At 42.2% G+C, this 23,007-nt stretch overlaps 1 protein-coding gene across 1 annotated transcript in view; it reads left to right on the top strand.

Moving 5' to 3' along the window:
• The window catches only part of CNTNAP2 (contactin associated protein-like 2), a 435,310-nt gene that overhangs the window by 311,373 nt on the left and 100,930 nt on the right, over positions 1–23,007 (top strand). The window contains exon 8 of the mRNA XM_021382279.1: positions 20,938–21,108. Within this exon, the coding sequence (XP_021237954.1) occupies positions 20,938–21,108 (171 nt within the window). The remainder of the gene's footprint in view (positions 1–20,937; positions 21,109–23,007) is intronic.

Here is a 23,007-nt window from a genome sequence, read left to right on the forward strand (position 1 = left end):
CAAGCACCAGGCCGGTATCTCCATCAGCGCCATTATGTAGTTATATGTACACACAACTCCAACACAGAATATGATAGCCTTAACCAGAAACCAGTATGTTCCGAGGAACATGATTACCGTTAATCCTTTATGCATCATTCCAAAAATTGAAAGCAGATCTATTGCCCGCATCCTCCACCAATATTTATCACGGTATTGTCTAAGGGTCTGCGTCCGTGACAAGGGGGACAGGCCCGAAAGAGGAAAAAAAAAAACTGAGAAAAGAGAAAGGAAAGAAAAAAAAATTGCCGGCGATAAGAGCCAGCCCCCGGGCGGTCCGGCGGCTAAAGCGGCGGAGAAGCCGCAGAGCTGTAACCTGGGAAGAGGGGGACCTGTAGACGGATCTAACACAAAAACAGCGGCACCGATCTGAGGAGGAACAACTAATTTTACTAAATATATCAAAATGAGGCTAGTAGAATTATGATAGAGGGTTTACAGGCTGAAAATCTAACACAGTAAACTGCAGGAGGACCACGTGCTTTCTCCGCCGGGCTGGGAAGATCAGACCCCGCGTCTCCCACGTGGCTTCACCACCCCCTCTAACGCAAAGACCCCTGGGGAGTGCACCTCCTCCCCTCCCCCTCAGAGGGCCACACCAAAAAAGGTAGTTTGCAGTAACCGGGGAATTAACTCTTTAACTGCCCGTACCTTACATGATGTAATGATGTGGAATACCGACAACAAAAAATCACAAAACCATAACATGTACCATCCATCACTTCAGTGTATTCACATTCACTGTCTGGTTTCCATCAATGTTCAGCAGCTGTTGATGAATGTCAGTGAGTGCCATTTTTTTTTCCACTTGGAGGAATTCAATTAACCATATTTGCTTCATACTCACTTTCATGTCAGATGTCATTTTGTCAGACTGCCCTTCTGTTGCCACCTGCCACATGGCAACAAAATGTAATGGAATATTGTTAGGAAGCTTCAACCTCTACTACCATACCATCAACATCTGTCTCTGACATCGTGAACCAATACAACAAAGCAGGAAACGTTACTTTTGGAGCAGCTCTTGTGAAATACATAATATAGTTTATGTATATAAGTAACAAAACTTACTTTAATTTTTAATGCTTTTTATTAAAACAAACAAAAAAAAAAACCATGATAAAAAAAAAACTAGTGGGATATTTGACCTCATTTTTGTGAAACCATCAGTCGGGTTCAATGGAAATTGTTTCAGTTCTTAGTGAGTTCTCAAGGTGTTCGTCAGAGATTTTTGACAAGATTTTATTCTTCCTGTACATCATCCTTAGAAATAGTTGTTCACAAGTGTATGTACTGCCCAAGGGCAATGACATGAACAAGGTGTGATGGTGAAGCAAGGGATATTTTTCTCTGGTAAGATAGGTCTTATAAACATCTGTTAAAGAGATGTGAACAAATTCTTGAGTTAAATATCTGGTTGCAATTCTACACATTACATTTAAAAAATTACTAGTTATTTATGTGAACTGAAAATAAAATCACAGGTAAATATAAAAAAAAAGACTTTTTTTTCAGCAGTCTTGAATCCTATTCTCAAATTCCTTTATCAAAACAGAAAGCAGTGTTGCATATTTTTCACTGTTCACAGAACTGTATTTAGCCAAAGTATCAAAATGCACAAAATAATTTGCCATAATTTTAGTTAACACTGCACCCATGTCCTGGTTTCTGTCAACACAGAGTTAATAGCACACCAATGTGTGGTTGTTGCTGTGCAATGGGTGCACACCTGGGGCCAGGCCATGCTGGTTGGTGAGGAAGAGCTGCCACCACGATGGTGAGAGGCAAAGGTCAGGCTGCAGAACAGGCTGTTCCAGGCCACAGGAGACCTGCAGGTAGCAGGTTGGACATGCCTGACTTAAGTAGTGTTAAATCTTTAAGCGTTCCTTCTAAGTTCCTCTGTTCTAAGTTCCTCTGGCCTCTAGTTGGGCAAATGCCCATTTCAACTGCCACTGAAGCTGGAGAGCCTGTATTTGCATTGTGCTTGAGAGGTGGGCCCATGCCAACCTCATGAAGTTCAACAAGGCCAAGTGCACCTAGATTAGGGCAATCCCAAGCACAAATACAGGTTGGGTGGAAAATGGCTTGAAAGTAGCCCTGAGGAGAAGGATCTGGGGATGTCCACTGATGAGAAACTCAACATGAGCTGGCAATGTGCACTTGCAGCCCAGAAGGCCAACCGGATCCTGGCTGCATCAAGAGAACCATGGCCATCAGTTTCAGGGAGGTGATTCTGCCACTCTACTCTACTCTTGTGAAATCCCACCTGGAGTACTTTGTCCAGTTCTGGGGCCCCCAAAATAAGAAGGATGTTGAGCTGTTGGAGCAGGTCCAGAGGAGGGCCACAAAGATGATCAGAGGGCTGGAGCACCTCCCCTACAAGGACAGGCTGATAGAGCTGGGTTTGTTCAGCCTGGAGAAGAGAGGGCTCCAAGATGAATTTATAGCAGCCTATTCAGTACCTGAAGAGGGCCTACAGGAAAGCTAGGGAGGGACTTTTTAAAGGGGTGATAGGATAACGGGTAATAGGGAGATGCCCTTGCACATGGCAGTGGGGTTGGAACAAGATGATCACTAAGGTCCCCTCCAAGCCAAAACATTCTATGATTCTACGATATCTCTTACAGTATATAGTACAGATAGGCGTTTATCAAAGAACACTGATTTTGCACAATACAAATATAATCAGAAGTATCAAAATAATTGAAAGCCAAATAAATCACATAATTATCCATAGTTCAGAGGAAAAAAAAAGCCTGACAAGAAAGATTTCATTTACAAAATAAGCTCTCAGTCTCTGCTATTTGTGTATTTTTCTTGATAGATAGTTACAGAATTGCTCTTAGGCTGCTTATGTAGAATCATAAAACTATAGAATATCCCAAGCTGGAAGGGGCCCATAGGGATCATTGAGTCCAACTCCTGGCTCCACACAGGACCACCCAAAAATCTGACCATATGTCTGAGAGCGTTGTCCAGATGCTTCTTGAACTCTGGCAGCTCGGTGCCATGGCCACTTCCCTGGGGACCCTGTTCCAGTGCCCGACCTCCCTCTTGGTGAAGAACCTTTTCTTGATATTCAACCTGAACCTCCCCTGTCACAGCTTCATTCCATACCATCGCTGGTCACCAGGGAGAGAAGATCAATGCCTGTCCCCCTGTTCCCCCTCGTAAGGAAGCCATAGGCCACAATAAAGTCTTCTCTCAGTCTCTTCTTCTCTAGGCTTAACAAACCAAGGGACTTCAGCCACTCCTCAGACAACTTCCCCTCTAGACTCTTCACCATCTTTACAGCAATTCTTTGGACACTCTTTAATACTTTTATGTCCTTTTTTTACTGTGACACCCAAAACTACACACAGTATTTAAGGTGAGGCTGTGCCAGTGCAGCATAGAATCAGACAATTACTTCCCTTGACTGGCTAACTCTAGTTGACGCACCCCAGGATACAGTTGGCCTTGCTGGCTGCCTGGGCACACTATTCAATTTGCTGTCAACCAAGTCCCCCAGATCTCTTTCAGTGGGGCTGCTCTCCAGCATCTTATTGCCCAGTCTCTATGTATAGCCAGGGTTGCCCCTTCCCAGTTGCTCTTGTTAAACTTCATGCAGTAGTTGATTGCCCAGCTCTCTAATTTGACTGGATCTCTCTGCAAGGCCTTTCCACCTTCATCAGAGTCAACAGCTCCTCCCAATTTAATACTGTCAGCAAACTTACTCAAAACACCTTCCAGTCCTAAATCCAAGTCATTTATTTAAATGTTAAAGAGAACTCACAGTGAAACGAAGCCCTGGGGAACTCCCTAGTGACTGGCCACTAGCTTTATGTAACCTCATTTACTGTAACCCTCTGGGCCTGAGCCATCACCAATTGTTCATCCATTGCGTTTTGTCTAGCCTTATGCTGGGCAATCTGTACATACTTCCCCACAGGATACTGTGGGAAACAGTATCAAAATCGTTACTGAAATCCAAAAAGATAACATCTACTGACTTTCCTTTGTCAACCAGATGGGTGACCTTGTCATAAAAGGAAATTAAGTTAGTTAAACAGGACCTTCCCCTCATGAACCTGTGTTGGCTGTGACGAACGACTGCATTGTTCGCCAGGTGTTTTTAAGTAACTCCCAGCATAATTTTCTCAGTCACTAAAGTCAGACTGACAGGCCTGTAATTTCCAGGGGTTTCTTTCTTGCCATTCTTGAAAATTAGAACAGCATCTGCCACCTTCCAGTCAACTGGGACCACTTCAGATTCCTAAGACTGTTGGAAAATAATTGAGAGAATTCTTACGATGATACCGGCCAGTTCTCTGAGTACCCTGGGATCAATCCCATCAGGTCCCACGGACTTATATGCATCCAAGTGCAGCAGCAAATCCTGCACAAGTTCAAGGTTGGCTGGAAGCTGATCATTTCCACAGTCACAGTCCTCCAACTTGGGGCATCTGGAGTCCCAGAGCCCATCATCATTGTTGAAGACTGAGGCAAAGAAGGCATTAAACATCTCTGCTTCGTCTATGTCCCTGTTTGTGAGATGACCATTCTCATCAAGTAATGAACCAACGTTCTCTCTAGTCCTTCTTTTGTCCTTAATGTATTTTAAAAAAGAACCTTCTTATTGTCCTCCACATTGGCCAGCTTCACATCTAACTGAAATTTGGCTGCATTAATTTTCTCCCTACAAAGGCAAACAGCATCCCTGTAAGTCTTCTCATGTCACTTGACCTTGATTCCAGTGGCTGCACATTTTCTTTCTCTGCCTAAGCTCTAGAGGAAGATCCCCACCTGCCTGACTTCTGACATTTTGGAATTGTCTGTCCCCATGCTGTCAGGAAAAAAAGTGACCAGCACTGATCAGACCCCAATGCCTTCAAAAGCATTTTCCAAGGGATCTTGTTAACTAATTCACTGAGCAGCCTGAAATCTGCTCTCCCTGCATCCACAGATAAGGTTTTGTGTTGCCGTGCGCAGGCAACCCTCTATATTTTACCCTTGCACACTGAAACCGAAACCCTGGTCCCGGCCAATCACTGCATATAGGCACCAATATGGTGAACAGCAAAATGGCGTTTATTGTTAAGAGTTACAGAACTATACAGTGTATCTTATCTTTTACTAGACTGTTCCAGAAGCTCACACGAGCTACTGGCCAATCATGCTGAATATCACACGCTTTCCACGCTTTTCCAAGGACCATATACGGAGCAGTCATGCACTTCCTTATCTAGGCAAAGAGCACCGCCTCTCCTTCTGACAACATGAGTTCATCTATCTAGGTCAACCAATAACAAGCGCCATGGGGAAGGGCCTTCCGCGTCACATCCCGAATGCCCCGCTTATCACCTACAACAACACTTTTGATGGCAGTTTTCCTCCCGTCACCAAAGATTTTAAATTTGACCACTTCATGGTCACCGTGGCCAAGACTTCATCCATGAGGCCTTCTCTGTTCACAAGCAACAGATGTAGGAGGGCACCTTTCCTTGACTTCCTTGGTACCTGTACCGGGAATTTGTTTTCAAGATGTTTTAGGAATCTCCTGGACCTGCTTGTATTAGCTGTTGTGGTGTTCTCAGTTAATGTCAGGCAAGTCGAAGTCCCTCATAAGGACAAAGGCAGTTTATCTAGAGGTCTCTTTGTTCCTTTAAGAATAATTCATCAGTGTTGTCCTCTTGGCTGAGTGGTCTACAGTAGACTCCCACAGCAACATCTCTTTTATTTGCTTGTCCCTTAGATCTCACCCAGAGGCTCTCAATCACGTCATCGCCAACTGACAGTTCCATAGAGACCAGCCCCTCGACTTCATACAGCACCATACCACTGACTCTCCTGCCCTGCCTGTCTCTTCTGAAAAGCCTATAACTGTCTGTGACAACATGCCATTCATGAGACTCTTCCCACAAGGTTTTACTTACATCAATGATGTCGTAGCTCTGGGACTGAGCCGAGGCTTCCACCTGTTTCTGCTTGTTCCTCACACTGTGTGCATCAGTGTCAAAGCATCTCAGATGTGCTTCATTGTACCCAGCACCTCATGGAGCAGACTGAAGCAGTAGCATGCAGCCCCTCTGACTGTGGCATGCCATCCTGTAGTTTATCACCAGCTGTGCAGCTGCACTTTAGCTGGGCTATTGGTCTCACCCCCAGCCCTGGAATGTTGCTCCTAGGTTAATCTCTAGCGAGCCTGGCTTTACGCTCTTCCACCTTCAAATCTTCCACCTTTCAAAAAAGAAAAAGAAAAAGAAAGAGAAAAAGAAAAAGAAAAAGAAAGAGAAAAAGAAAAAGAAAAAGAAAAAGAAAAAGAAAAAGAAAAAGAAAAAGAAAAAAGCAAAAAAGAAATTCCTTAGCTATGTTTTTATCTGGTGGGTTTTCTTGTTGCTCTCAGTATTTTTCACTGTTACTGAAAGCATCGAGGAAAACACCACCTGAGATCCGACTGTTTCCACTAACATCCCCAGTGCCCTATAGTTCCTTTTGATAGCCCTGGGGCTTCTCCCCTCAATTTCCTCACTGCCACCTTGAACTATGAGAAGTGAGTAATAATCTGAAGAAGAATCCACCAGACAAGGGAGCTTCTTATGAAGACTACGTGTGAAGGCCACAAATAAGTTTCTATGCTTCCTATGAGTGTTTAAGTTTTTGACTGAGTCATGATTCTGTTTTCAGAAAAGCCAGACAACTCTATTCTGAAGCAGGACCTGTTGGTCCTCTCTTGGCGGAATTCATATATCTTTATATGCAGCTGGAATAATCCTCTTTGCTGCCACCCTGTTCCCCACGCCATTGCCTCACCACTCACAGAAGCTGACATACTTTGCTCAGCAAGTGGGAGAGAAAGGACTTTTTGCAAGTTCAACTGTTCTGCTTGAAACTCAGAAATGAAATCAGAGATGACAAGTGAGTTCAGCAGAGGTCAAGTTTTGAGAGAATTTTTACTGACCTTTTGCTTATTAGCAAAAGGTTGACCATGAGCCAGTAGTGTGCCTTTGTGGACAAGAAGGTATCCTGGGGTGCATTAAAAAGAGTGTGGCCAAGAAAGACAAGAAGTTCAAGAAAGATAAGGAACTGTGAGAGAGAGTCCAGTGAAGGGCCACAAAGACAATTAGCGGACAGAAGCCTCTCTCTTATGAGGAAAGACTGAGAGACCTGAAACTCTTCAGCCTGGAGAAGACTGAGGGGGGATCTTGTCAATGCTTATAAGTATCTAAAGGGCAGGAGCCAACTGGATGGGGCCAGGCTCTTTTAAGCGGTGCCCAGCAGCAGGACGAGGAGCAATAGGTACAAACAGGAACACATGAAGTTCTGTGCGAGCATGAGGAAAAACTACTTCACCTTGAGGGTAATAGAGCACTGGAACAAGCTGCCCAGAGAGGCTGTGGAGTCTCCTTTGCTGGAGATATTCAAAATCCACCTGGACACTTTCCTGTGCAACCTGCTCTAGGGAACCTGCTTTAGCAGGGGGGTTGGACTAGATGATCTCCAGAGCTCCCTACCAGCCCCTACGATTCTGTGATTCTGTGGCTCTGAGATTCTGTGATTTGTTCCAAGGCATCTCTTGACTTATATCAGAGAATTGCTGCTCTTATTTCTGTCCTATGGGAGATTCCATTCAGAGGCTGTCATGAACAGCAAACTCCCATGAAATCTGGTGGTTTGCCTAAGCCAGATCCTGATTCACACCAGTTCTGTGCAGCTAGAGTTTTCTTACAAGAATGCCTTTAGCTATATATTTGAAGTCTCAGCTGATCCAATACAAGTGGACTTTGAACTGTTTGTGTCCATACAAGAATGAAGAGTGCCATTCAAAATGTGTATCTTTTCTCAGTGAAGAAATCTGTAAAATCCAACAGCTCTTCACTCTGGCAGAATCAGAAGGATTTTGCAGATCAAAGCAATGTTTACCTCCAGTGTCAAGCAGCCCAGTCTCCTCACAGTTTGCTAGTAGTTTCTTATTTAGACCAAATACGGACCAAAGTATTTAGTACCAAATATTTAGTACCAAAGTATTTAGACCAAATACGGACCAATACCAAAGTATTGGTGAAGCCACAGAGGTGTTTCTAAGCCATTTGCTCTTCAGTTTCAGCACAGGTTGTCCATCTCTGGTATTCAAATTCTTCACAGATATTCTTAATTTATGGCGTACGTAGTATAAATAATGACAGCCATAGTGAAAAGCATGTACCTAGAAAATATATTATGGGAAATCAGACCTGGAATAATGTTACAATTACATAAAACCGGAGTGACACCATGAGAACATTATTAGAAGATTATAATTTTACTACTTTTCTGCATGTTTGATGCACATCTTCAGTAATTTATATTGATTTCTGTGACTTTGGGTTTGGGACATGAATGAAAGTATCACTGAAAGTATAAGCAATAGAACACTATCACTCTGTATTTGTGTGTGGGCTTAATGATATTAATACTTTGAGCAAGAACATTTTCCATGTTGAAAGTGGAGCTGTTCAAAGAGAAAACAAGACAGGTGGTAAAAGAGTCAAGGTCTCAAGTGTGATGAGGAGGCCAGATCCGTGATCAAATGGTGGACCAGAAAAAGGCACCCAAAATAGATAAACTTCCCTCCAGAAAAAAAAAAAAAGAAGAAAATATATGGGAGTCACAGCTGTATCAAGACTATAGAGCACATCCTTCTTATAAAAAAATCACTTCAGGAACAGTAAATGGGGATGGCAAAAGTGGAAATGGTCATTGGATCATGTCATTCACATGGTGTTGGGCCAGGGAAATGTATCTGTGCCTCTACTGACACCCTTTATTGCAGTTCGCTTCCATGGCAAAGGGTATAAATTTGGTACCGCAGAAGAAATGAGCTGTCACGAAAGGTCATTGTTTCTTTTTTTCCCATTCTTGGTGTTGTGTCTTTGCCTTGCGTCTTGCACAGTTACGTATTGAGCATAAGGCGATTATGCAGTTCTACCAGATGACAGTGATAAGCTATTACAGTTGCTTTGCACAACTATAAATAGGCACTCAAGCAATGTCTACTAGGCAATAGAGTATCATATCCTCCTGCTAACATGCTTTGAGGGCAACAGAAAGTTCCTGTGTTTAATGTTTACCATTCTGGTATCATTGCACTCTACATTGACTGTGGTACAGAGGTGACTGAGCTGATGCTTGCTGGTCATTTAACATTAAAAAAGCATCCCTTGAAAGGACAATAGTTTACATGCATCATTAAAGCTCTATCAGCATATTACGCATCTCCAGGTTCTCCAGGTTCTGTGCCAGATCAGGACCTTTCACTCTTTAGATGGATGAAAGTAATTATGCTAGCAGTGACAGGATATGCACTGTGATTAGGCATTGTGACCAGAAGGCAAGACTTGTGCAAAAAATCTTCCAAAGATTTGGAAGCAAAGCAGGTGCTGGGAACTTTTCTTTATCTCTATATATCGGCTTCATTGTCTCCAGTAGCTCACTGGTAAATGTAATTGCCAATTTCCCTCACTCAGCAAATATGGTGACGGACAGATTAAAGCAAACTTTAACATGTGTTTATATCCATTAATCTTTGTCTCGTATTATGTCAGCAGAGAAAATCTATGAGAACAGATAATTTATAAAGGCAAGGAGATAAACTGTTTTCCCTCTTACTGTCATCTTAATAAAGGCTGGTTTATGTTCTTCACTGCGGATCATAGTGCTCAAGTTGATCCTGGATAATAGGACAGAGAAACTTTCATTTCTAAATTACTTATTAAAACTATTCTGCATTAATAATTTCTGAAAGACCGTTACCGTCTCCTAAGTTTCTTGCTCTGTGCAGAAGAGTTCACAACTTGAGACACTGTGCCTATTTGAAAAGGTGGCAAATTCTGCAATGAGATCAACTATTGTCACAGCAGTGGAAGGCATACAGGCTTTGTCATATTCTGTGTAAAAGAAGAGTTGGCAAAGGAGTAACAGTGGAAACCACAAACCTTCCCACAACGGAAGAAGACAAGGGTATCTGTGGAAGGCCACCCTCCAAATGTGCAGAGACAGTTAACCTTTTTCAGAATTCGACTTTCAGAAAAGGTACAATGAAATTAACTTAGAATCACAAAATCATTAAAGTTGGAAAAGACTACTAAGATCGTCTTGTCCAACCATCAACCCATCACCATCATACCCACTAAACCATGCCCCTCAGTGCCACATCCATCCTTTTTTTGATAACCTCCAGAGATGGTGACTCCATCACCTCCCTGGGCAGCCTGTACCAATACCTCGTCACTCTATCTGGAAAGAAATTATTCCTAATACTTGTTCCTAATATCCTAACCTTCCCTGGCGCAACTTAAGGCCATTACTTCTTGACCTATCACTAATTACCTGGGAAAAGAGGCCAGCCCCTACCTTGCCACACTTTCCTTTCAGGTAGTTGTAGAAAGGGATAAGGTAGTTGTACTGCACTCGATGCTGAATACAGAGGAACAATCACTTCTAAGGAGGTCTGGCTGTCCTGCTGACTACACTATTTCTGATGCAAACCAGGGTGCCTTAGGCCTTCTTGACACACTCATGGCTCATGCTCAGCTGGCTGTTGGCTAATACTCCCAGATCCTTTTCCTCCATCCAGCTTGCCAGCCACTCTACCCCAAGCCTGTAGGGATGCATGGGGTTGTTGTAAAGCACTCAGCACTTGATCTTGTTAAAGCTCATTCATTGATCCAGGCTACCCAGACCCCTCTGTAGGGCCTTCCTACCCTCAGGCCAATCAACACCTCCTCCCAACTTGGTGTCATCTGCATACTTACTGAGGGTGTACTCATTCCCCTTGACCAGATCATCAATAAGGACTTCAAACAGGGCTGGCCCCAATACTGAGCCCTGAGGAACACTACTAGTGGTCGATCACCAGCTGGATTTAACTCCATTCACCACTACTCTCTGGCCCTGGCCATCCGGTCCAGTGTTTTATCCGGTGAAGAGTACACTTGTCCAAGCCATGTGCTACCAGCTCCTCCAGGAGAATACTGTGTGAGACAGAGTCAAAGGCTTTACTAACGTCTAGGTAGATTACATCCACAGCCTTTTCCTTATCCACTAGGTGTATCACCTGAACATAGAAAGAGTTCATGTTGGTCAAGTGGGACATACCTTTCATGAACCCGTGTTGGCTAGACCTGATCCTCTGGCTATTCCGCACATGCTGCATGATCACACTCAAGACAATCTGCTCCATGACCTTCCTTGATACTGAGGTCAGACTGACAGGCCTGTAGTTCCCCAGAGCCTACTTGCAAAATTCTTGTAGATGGGCATCACATTAGCACATTTGCAGTGTGCGTTTGTAGCCCGAAAGTCCAACTATGTTCTGGGTTGCATTAAAAGAGGAGTGGCTAGCAGGGAGAGAGAGGTGATTGTCCCCCTCTACTCAACTCTTGTGAGGCCCCATCTGGAGTACTGCACCCAGGACTGGGGCCCTCAGCACAAGAAAGACATGGAGCTCTTTGAATGGGCCCAGAGGAGGGCCACTAAGATGATCAGAGGGCTGGAGCACCTCTCCTATGAAGAAAGGTTGACGGAACTGGGCTTGTTTAACTTGGAGAAGAGATGGCTCCATGGAGACCTCACTGTGGCCTTCAAATACTTGAAGGGAGCATATAAACAGGAGGGGGTATGACAGTTGACATGGGTGGAAAGTGATAGGACAAGGGGGAATGGTTTTAAACTAAGACAGGGGAGGCTTAGGTTAGATATTAGGAGGAATTTTTTCCCTCAGAGGGTGGTGATGCACTGGAACAGGTAGCCCAAGAAGGTTGTGGATGCCCCATCCCTGGAAGCATTCAAGACCAGGCTGGATGTGATTCTGGGCAGCCTGGTCTAGTGGTTGGCAACCCTGCACACAACAGGGGCTTGAAACTAGATGATCATTATGGTCCTTTTCAACCCAGGCCATTCTATGATTCTATGATTAGCAAGTCTCCAGTTGTCTGAGACCTCCCCAGATGACCAGGACTGCTGATAAATGGCAGAAAGCAGCTTAGCAATCACTTCCATGAGCTCCCTCAGTACCCATGGGTGGATCCCATCTGCCCCCATGGATGTGTGACAGGTGGAATAGCTAATTGTTGCTAATTGTTTCGTCCTGGATTGTGGGGGGTTTATTCAGCTCTGCAAAACTGAATATTGTATTCGAGGTGTGGCCTCAAACTCCAGAAGCCTGAAGGAATTATTTTGGGGGGTGAAGCGTAATATAGAAATCAAAGAATTTAAAAACCATGTGTAGTTTTTCAGTTGAAATGTGTTTTGCTCTTTTCCTGCTTCTGGATGTTTCGCTGGCTTTGAAACTCCAGACCACTGTAAATCTCCTAATAATCCTAACAAAGTCAGACTCAGCCCAATTCTTCTAGATTCTATTCCTCTCTCAGAATTTTTAACATTCCCACTTCTTAGAGTGAACCAGGCCTTGTTAAATGAAGTCAAAGTGCATTATGTGACAGCGCTACAACATTCTAGATTTGAGGTGGACTATTTAAAACATTTTTTTTCCTAAAACCTGTCTCTTATCCTTTAAAAACTGACTTTTCACCACAGCAAAACTAACTTTCCCCTTTGCTAACTGTGAGTTATCTTCAGAGGTGTTGATATTCTCAGCAGGTTCTGCTCTGGACTTCCAGCCATTTGTTACTTTGTTGAAAGATACAGAACTAGTCTTATCTTGAAAACTGAAATCTAACCCATATTTGTATTCAGCCTGAAAGGCTGTAATTCAGCTTTGCTGTTATGCATTATTAATGCACTCTTCATCTGTTGACTTGGGGATTATTTTTCATGTGTGCTGCCTAAGGACTTTTCTGCTATTAAGCCAACATCTTATGGAGCAATTAGGTTTACTTTTCTTCATTCATGTTTGGATTAAGTAAATCAGGAAATTATCATCTTAATTTTAATTTAAGTATTAATTTAGATGCTTTTATTCAAAAGGTTTTATGTCACAATGCCAATAAAATACAAACTTGTAGCCTGAGAGACATGATATTTTCATCTCTGGAATGATATACATATGGATGAAGAAAGAAATCTTTCAAAATAAGCTACAACTCAGCATAAGAAAAGCTAACTCTTAACATTTCTTTTGTGTTTTGTTTTTTTTTTTAATTGCAAAATCTTTCCTCCTTCTCCCCAGTTGCTTCATTGTCAGCAGAGATGTGTAGAGCATTTGGGTTTCATTTGTGCTAAATTGCACCTGTGATACAGAGCCGGAGTCTTGATTGTTGCTGATACTCAAACTGCTCTGAAAGTATATATGTGCAGATTCCTACTCCCCAGAATAAAAAAAAAAAAAAAAAGAGGAAGAAGAAGAAAATATCCTTCATCTGTTGAGCATAATTATATAGATCATCTCAATCCATTAATTTTTGGCACAGAGCAGTGTTCCATTCATGCTTCCATCTTCTTGCAAATAGGAAAATATTTTTACATTGTATTCACGTAATGATTTTGGTAGAAAATCTGTTTTACTGAAGATGAGGCCCCTGGAGGCTTTTTGTCTGTTGTAATACATAAGAGCTGCCTGATCTTGCAGCATTCATTCTCTAATGCTATTGCCTAGCATGGCTGAAAGCACTGATGTCTTTCAGTTCTGCTATTGCCATTATCCATTTCAATGGAATTTAAATGTAAAAGTGAAATTTATGGTGGAAAAGCATGAGTTGCTATCATGCTAAGAAAGAAAATACTTATGGGAGATAGCAAGGGAGTTCTGGACAAAAATACTGCAAGGGAGAATCTGACAGTGTGGTTGCTTTAAGTCCAGTGACACTGTGTTTTCAGGTTATGGAACTGCTACACTTGAAAAGATGTCAGTCCATTTTGTATAATTCAGCAGAAGGTGAATTTGTGCTTGTAAGTGCTATGGATACCATCTCCTTCCTTTTCCCTGACAAGAGACTTTATGGGAAAACTCTCCAAGTCTTTATGTAGATTTTTATCTGAATATAAGATGTCCCTTCTCATTAATCTTTGTAGTCTGGATGATTTCTTATGGCTACAGACAGACTTGCTTCTTGTAAAAATCATACCTTTGTAATTATTATGCAGTGTTCTATCTGAGATGGAGACCTTATGGAGCCGTGGAAGGGACACTTTGTACCATGAAAATTATAAAGAACACTTAACTTAGGGTTAGCAAAACTAATGACAAAAAAAAACAAGGCTGTTTTTCAGGGACTTAGTGAGTGAGATTTTAATTTCCACAGCAGATAATCAGAGCTGTGACTATCTTTGACACACAGAAAACAGAATCACAGATGGCCCACTGGACCACCTCTGGCATTACTATTGCTCTGACCCCTGCTTGTATTAGGAGAAACATCCGTGACGGAATTTTCTCTGGGACTGCAGTCAGCACGTCTCTTGCCTGCCTCTATGTGCCCCATGTCCTAAGGCTTACTGTCGTCACCTAAAATCATGCAACTTGATAAGAACAACCTCGCTCTGGGGATGTCTACATTTGTCTTGGTTTGTAAATAACTGAAAAGTCTTGTCTGGTATCTTGATTAACTTGGATTTGTGCTTCCAAGACAGCAGCATGCCTTGTACCTGTTTAATTAACTTAAGTCAAATGTAAACACTAGAGCAATCTTAAAGACAGATATACAGAAGAGACATGGTCTTGATTAATGAATTGGAAGTAAGGTTACAAAGAAGAAAATGAAATTATTATGGTATATTTCAGACTATACTGTACAATAAAAGTCCTCCTTATCTAGCTGTTGGAAGAAAGGGGAAAGGAAGGGATCCTGTGTTTCTAAGTATTTCTTCTCATCTTCAAAATTGAAGCCTTTATCCTTCCCTAGCTTAGTGTTTCCAAGCATACTGCATTCCTGAATGATACTACCTCTCTTAGCTTAAGCAACTTTCTTACAAACCTGTCATGGTTCCAGCCTGGTTAGGCCTAGTTCTGTGACAGGGGACAAGAGTAGCCACGGTCCCATGCCTTGGAAAAAGGGGAAAGGGGGTAGGGAAAATGTAGGGAGATGGGCCTAGTCAGGAAAAAATATGGTGGCGATGATCTAAGGGAGGAAACTAATTTACTAAATACGATAGCGCAATGTGAGATAACACAGTATAATACAATATAATTGGAATTGAAGCGAGAGAGTGTTTAAAACCAAGGGCATTATTCTAATGCTGTAGGCAAGACAACTAGGGAGCACACACAGCAGAGACAAGCGGAAAGAGAGCTGGTCTCGCAACTCCCGGTCAGTTTTATTTTTCCATCTGAACGGAAAACAGAGACAGAATAATGAAGTCTTCTAGGAGCTGTAGTTTGTTCTACTCTTCTGAAACAGGTACCCAGGACTATCAACAATTCACGGAACTGGAGCATTAACTCTTTAACTCCCACTGCACTACATGATGTTATGATGTGGAATATCTATCACAAAAATCAAAACCATGACAGAACCAGAGCACTTCCTACAAGACTTTCTCAATCACATCCCATGAACACATCATTTTGTAAGGTCCAGGTGTTCCTACAAATATTTATCACATAATAATTATTTACAGTGTGGATTACAATCTTAGTGTTTAGAGTGTCCTTTCTAAATAAACTACTTTTTCCACATCCTTTTACTTTTGTATCTCTGCTGCCATAACATCCACCCTGTAGTTTAAGTCGTAATTCCAGTCTTCTCTTTCTACTGCTTGCTCAGCCTAAATCAGGAGAAAAGTGCCTGTAGGATAAATACATTCAAGGCTTTTAGGAAAGGAGTGTGACAGTGTACAAAAGAAATTTTGAAGCATAGTGGCTGACAAAGGTTCCTAGCAAGGAACTGTAGCAATAAGTGTACAGTGAATTTTTACTCAGGATTTCCTTAGGCAATCCCATTCTTAACAAAAGATACTATTTTATGATTAAAATCATCCTGTATTTTTTACAAAGCATTCAATTGCACTGTTAATAAAATATTTTTTTTCCCTGAAAGTGTTTTGAGATGAGTGTATATCAGTGTGTAAAAACACAATTTTTTCTTTATATGAATGTGTTAGGAATAGTCTTTGAAAGTCTCTCAGGCTGCAGAATTTCACATTCAGTCTGCACCATTTGTGTTTCTCCACTATCATCTGTAGTCAGCGCTTTCTGCAGAGTCAAATCACAGCATTTCAAATGAAATGTAATGTAGAATCCTTTGTGACAGACTTCCTATCTCAGTAGTCTAGATGTAGCACTAAATAACAATTGGTGAACTTAGTTTCAGCCAAATAGAGAAAGCATTTTAATATGAACTCATCAGCTTACCTGATCCTATAGTTGTGCTTAGTAGTTGTAGTCCTGCCTGTAAAAGTACTGCCACGAAAATTTCAAGTCTTGGCTGTAGGACTGGATCTTCTTGGATAAACTCACAGCCAATAGCATAGAAACATAGAATGATTTGGTTTGGAAGGGACCTCTAAGATCACCTAGTTCCAACCACCCTGCTATAGGCACCATGGTCCATCTAGACCAGGGTGCTCAAAGTCCCATCCATCCTTGAACGCTTCCAGGGAGGGGGCATCCACAACCTCACTGGGCAACCTGTTACAGTGTCTCAGCACCCTCACAGTAGAGAATTTCTTCCTGATATCTTGTCTAAATCTACCCTCTTCCAATTTAAAACCATTTCCCCTTATCCTGTTGCTACATGCCCCTATAAAAAGCCTCTCCCCAGCTTTCCTGTAGGCCCAATTCAGGTACTGAAGGCTGCTATAAGGTACCCTTGGAGCCCTCTCTTTTCCAGGCTGAACAAACCCAGCTCTCTCAGCCTGTCCTTGTAGGGGAGGTGCTCTAGCCCTCTGATCATCTTCGTGGCCCAACTCTGGATCCAATAGCTTGAAGTTCTTCTTGTGTTGGGAGGCCCAGAACTGGATGTAGTACTCCAGATAGGGTCTCACAAGAGCAGAGTAGAGAGGCATATTTGCCTTCCTCACTCTGCTGGTCACCCTTCTCTTGATCCAACCCAGGATATGATTGGCCTGCTGGGCTGTAAGTGCATTGTTGTTGTTACTTAGTTCAGTAATCAAAGAAGAGAGAACCAATCTCTGAGAGCTATGACTGGAATAGAAAGTAGTTTCTGCTATGTTTTTTAGCTGGAATAGTGAGCACTGAACTGTTGTGAGTTAATGAGTGAAATTATAATAATTTTAATTTCTGAGTCTGAATTATATATATTATATATAATTATACATATTATGTATATATTATAATATATTATATATTATATACATTATATGTCTCAGTCCATCACTGATTACCTGTTGTAGTGGAAATGCTAAGTCATGGCTTGAACAAGTGATTGAGAACCTGATAGGAAGGCAGGGCCAACCCAGGGTAGCTCAGGTGCATGCAATGCACCTGAAGGACCAGAAGGGGTGGAGCCAGGATCCACCCCTTCCCAGACCTCATTTATGGGTTGGCAGTGGAGATTCTTGTGTCTGAGGACTTTGTAGGCCTTCTGAAGGTAAGCAGTGTCTTTTTCTTATTTCTGTGTCTGAGGGGATCCTCCCTTGCTGTGGCCAGCAAGCAATACTAGCTGTTAAATAGGCCAAGGTGTTGGATGTATTTGACCCTACCCTTCCAGCCAAATGAGATATTGATGCAACTCAGGATTGGTTTGGCTGGGGACTATAGCAGCACCAGAATTTTATTTGAACCCCAGATGGGTTCTGGTCTCAGACCTGGCACAGTGCAAAAAGGAGGTATCATATGATTGAGAAACAGTTATTGGCTACCTACTCCATGTTACAGGCATCAGAGCCAGTAACCCAAACAGCTGAGGTTACAGTTAAGATGAACTTGCCAGTTTAGGGGTGGGTGAAAGATCTGACCCACACTCTTAACACAGGAGTGGCTAGCCACCACTCAGTAGTACAATGGGTTGCCTATCTCAGCCAGAGAAGTAGTCTTTGTCACAGTTAAAAGAAGAGCTCCAGAAGATCCTAGGCCTGGTGATGTATCAACAGTGATGCACCGGAAGAGAAAATGGTTGCTCCATGGGAGAACAGTCCCATTCAGGAGGGGACATATCCCATTCCTGAAGATGCCTGGTATATGGATGGGTCCAGCAAGGGTAACCTAAGCAAGTGGAGAGTAGTGGCATGCCATCCCTTCACTGACACAATGGTCAGAGTAACCTGTGGGCACAACTGCAAGCCTTGTAGATGATTACAACCTAGGAACTAAGTGACAGCTTACTGAATATCTGCACGGATAGTTGAGCTGTGTACTGGGAGCTCGCTCTTTGAATTGCACAGTGGGCCACCCAGGAATGAACTATTCATGCCTGACCTATCTGGGGTAGAGATATGTGGTAAGACATATGGAATGTGGTTAAACACAGGACCATACATGCCTGCCTGGTTTCTAGCCACCAACCTCAATAGTCACTAGGAAATAATGAAGCTGACACACTGGCCCGAGTCCAATGGATTGAGGATTCACCATGTGAGAGCATCACCCACACTGGTTACATCAGAATCTGTGTGCAGCTGTCTGATGTCATCCAGATGTGCTGAGACTATGATGCTTGCTTCAAGATAAGACTGAGATTGTAGCCTGAAACAACAGCCCATCTTGCTAGAGCACACAGTCCTCTCCAGTGATGGTAGGTCGATTACCCTGGGCCCCTCTCTTGGTCTGAGGAGGTGAGGTATTCCCTGACCTGCACTGACACAGCAAGTGGGCTAATGCAGGCCTATCCAAAAAAAAAAAAAGCATTATGCCATCAAGGCACTCACCAAATTGATGGCTGCCTATGGGACACCTGAAGTCATTGAGAGTGACCAAGGGACTCATTTCACTGGCACAGTGGTAGAACACTGGGCAGAAGTAAACAACATTGAGTGGTGAGTCCACCTGCAATATAATCTGATGGGAGCAGGCCTTATTGAATATTATAATGGTATTCTTAAGGCTGCTCTGAAGACACCCTCTCAGTCCCTGTAGGGGTGGACCAAGAGACTCTAGAAAACCTTTCAGGACCTGAATGATAGATCTAGAGATGACAGATCCAGTGCCCTGAAGATGTTGTGGATGACATGACATGAGCCTCCCCACTTAGGATCCAAATTACGGACACAGACAATTGGGTAAGACCCCAAACTGGCAGTGACAATAATCTTCTGCTCCCTGCTCCTGAAAACGTAGAACGTGGTGCCCTTGAAATAGGATGGCCTTGGAATGTGCACGTAGGACCAAAGTGGTGTGGCCTACTTGCACCTTGGGGGAGATTATTGGAGGCTGGGGGATCAGTAGTCCACCCCGGGTAATAGGTACATGGCCTGCAGACATAGTGGTCAACACTCCGGTTTTCATTGCTAAGGGGACCTTAATCATGTCCCTGTGGCAAGTCAGGACCCCCTCCCCTTTTAGTACCCAATATAGTTACGCAGCCTCAGATACTGGGCCAAAGCGTATGGTAAAGACGGTAGAGACATGTCCCAGTACAAGCTCAAGTGTTGACCCGGGGCAGGAATGCAGCCTGTATCTTGCCATGGAGGGCAGACCTACCCCTTCTTGTACCTCTGGAACATCTATACTACTCCCTGTTAATCTCTTTGAGCCTACAGGATCACTGGGAGGAGCAACATAACATCAAGACACTCCAGTGTCACAGTGAGATCAGTGTGACACCTGGTGATGTACTATATGGGACTGATGTAACATGAGCTGAACCTTCCCTGGTCTGAACAGCTGTGTGCCTCCAGAAAAACCATCAAATACTGGCCCATGAAGGAATACGGACTTTAAGCATGAACCAATCATCAGTTGTCTCATATCTTGTCATCTACATTGCGATGAGCAATTGTAAAAGTGTTGTGATGTACTGGATCACCATAATGAAAAGGGCTTACCTTTAACCTGATCAGTCATTGGTTTACCCTGTGAAGAGGTTGAGTGTAGTAGAAATGTTAAGTCATGGCTTGAACAAGTGATTGAGCACCTGGTAGGAAGGCAGGGCTAACCTAGGGGAGCTCAGGTGCAAGCAAGGCACCTGAGTGACCGGAAGGGGTGGAGCCAGGATCCACCCCTTCCCAGACCTCATTTAAGGGTTGGCAATGGAGGTGAGGTATCTCTTCTGGAGCTCCCTGTCTATGTGAGGGCCTTGCAGGCCTTCTGAAGGTAAGCAGTTTCTTTCCCTTATTCCTACACCTACTGCTGTCACATTTGAGTGGATCCTCCCTTGCTTCAGCCTGGCATCTTGCTGCTCTGCTGTCATGTTTTCCATTGTGTTAGACCTATATATTATGATTTTTTTTGTTTATGACATAATGTTACTTTGCATTAAATATTGACTGTCTTGCTAGCAAGTACTGTTATAGTGCTTGAATACCATTAATGACAAGTTTCTTCCAGTGGAAACATTTTAGAGGGTTCTTAGGGACTTATGTTAATTGTGGTTGTATTGCTTAACTTCATTTATTGGATTCTTTCTGTGTTACAAATTAATGGACTTCTGATAGATATGACTACATTTTCAGAAATGTATATTGTCATGTAGAGTAATTTTGAAGGCAGATTAGTTCTACATGAGACAATATATGAATGCAAAACCTGTGGCTGAGGTGACTCAGTCACATTTTGCCCTTATGGCTTGTCACATGTGAATCCAGGGTTACTACTACATGCTGAGAGTGGTAACTGTACTGCATTGAAGAAATCTCTCAACAGCACATTAATGTACTACTCAAAATCATAAATTGGGAATTTAGGAATACAAGCATCAGAAACTAGACATGACACAACCAGAAAAGTGAAAAGAAAGTAATAGAAGCAAGATGTGTTGGGTTTTTCAGTATAAACAGCACTGTAGATATATTAACATTAAAAGCTTCAGATTTCCGGCGAGCTTCTAGAAAGCACTCTAATGTTTCCTTTCTGTCTCATCCCTGCAGGGAACTACTGGAATGCAGCTTCCTTCATCACATCATCATCCTACCTTCATTTCTCCACCTTCCAAGGGGAAACCAGTGCGGATATCTCTTTCTATTTCAAAACATCAGCTTCAGAGGGAGTGTTTCTTGAGAACCTGGGGAACACTGACTTTATCAAACTGGAGCTGAAATGTAAGTGTCTGCTTTTTCCACAGCTTTGCTTGGAACCTGAAGCAGGTTCATATCAGATAAATGATTTCAAGAAAAGTGTATCATTCAGTAAAACATGTAAGCTCAATTAAGTTAAGAAATAAACCTCCAAATCAAACTATTTGACTTGTTTTCAGGTTGCCAGGAGGAATAGATGAAGTCTGTTTGCTTATTTATAAAGGGAAGACATAGACAGAACTGGTAACACAGTTATAAAAATGACACAGACTTAAAAATATTTTTCAAAATTGCATGCCAGATGTATTACTTTAAAGTTTGTCTTCAGCTCTCTGTGCGGAAACCGATCTAATCAGCACTGTAAGGATCCAGAGCTGAAAACTTGCATTTGATATTTAAAATCCTAAAAAAAAAAACCCTCATATATTAACACTTCAGCAGCATTGTCTGTTAATTAAATTATTGATCCAAAAAAAGAGGGCATAATATATCAGAGACAAATTAATTTTATTATTTAGACCACTTCTAATGTCCCAAGGACAAACATTCCAAGCAAGGCTTTCAAATCTTCAGCTGTAGTTCATTTGAATTTCACTTATTAGAGTTTGTTGAATAAGAGGGAAAAACATTTTATTTCTCCTTTGTTCTTCCCTCAATCCATTTTACCGTGCCATAAACAGGAGCAGTGACAGGCCTGCTGTGCTACGTGCACCTGTTATTACAGATTCTAGAGACGTATTACAGTACCATGGCTATGAGTGCAGCAAGTTCTTTGTCTGTACTCTAGCATAGAGAAAAGTATTTCTGCTTCTGTTTGCTGCAGAAGCTGATGCCAGAGGAAAAGAACCCAGTTCTAAATATACATGTGCAAATTCAGCAGCAGAAGTAGCTAATGCTTAAAGAGGAAAAAATGTTCAGTGTATCCCAAATGATTGATTTTTATACAGATTCAATGAGATTTACATACATGAATCTAATTTAGAAAGAAAAAGCTGTTTTTGGCAATTCCTAGAAGTCTGAACACAAACTACAGTGTGGGAACTTAGAAGCAACCAGAATTGTCCTTTAAAATATACCTAACTTTCTCCTCTAGCAAGAGGAGCGAGTGACAGTTTCTTCTCTCTTTCTATGAGAAATTTAGTTGATGTTACTAATTCCAGTTTTTTGTAATCTGGGACTTAAGCTCCTATGAGTCACAGGAAACATATTTGTTTGTATTGACAAGGAACATGGACCTTTAACAATAAAGTGGCAAATATTTCTGATTTAATTTTAAGTAGTACTTAGAGCTGTTTGAGGTGAGCATCTCCAGAGCTACTTGTTCTTCTAACACATGAACTGTGTACTTAGCCTTTGAAGTTATCAGAGCAGATCTGCTGTTCACTTAGCTTAAAGGTGGCGATAGCAGTTAATAAAGATTTGTGGTTGCTCTCGGGTCACCTTTTGAACTCAACATGGGTTAAATAATAATAACATTGAAGTTGTTTGCTGAATAGGTGTATACCAAATCAAGAAAGCATGTGGCAGGGTACCTAAATACTGTTAAACCTAGAGTCTTATTTTAAGCCTATGCTTGAAGCCCACTGACTTTGCTGTGGCTTGGCATATGCCTCTATTCAACTGTTACCTGAAGTCCCAGAATCTAAACCTTAGATTACAAATATTTTATGGCAGAAATATCTTTGGTAGAAACAGTCTGTAAGGTCAAATGTACTGCGGCTGTTTAAGGTTTAAAAAAAAAAAAGACTCTTAATTAAAACTATCCTGAATGTTTTTGCTAAATTGTACAGAGCAAATGATTTGAACACAATTGCATGCATTCCAGCCTTTCTTTCCTGGAAACTAGGCTTGAAATTTTTAGGGCCCTGGAAAATACTCCTTTCTATAACCTGAAGTTTATACCAGTCACAGTTCAAAAAGAGT

This window comes from Numida meleagris, unplaced genomic scaffold (genome assembly GCF_002078875.1).
Source record: "Numida meleagris isolate 19003 breed g44 Domestic line unplaced genomic scaffold, NumMel1.0 unplaced_Scaffold202, whole genome shotgun sequence".
In the NCBI taxonomy this organism is placed as follows: Eukaryota; Metazoa; Chordata; class Aves; order Galliformes; family Numididae; genus Numida; species Numida meleagris.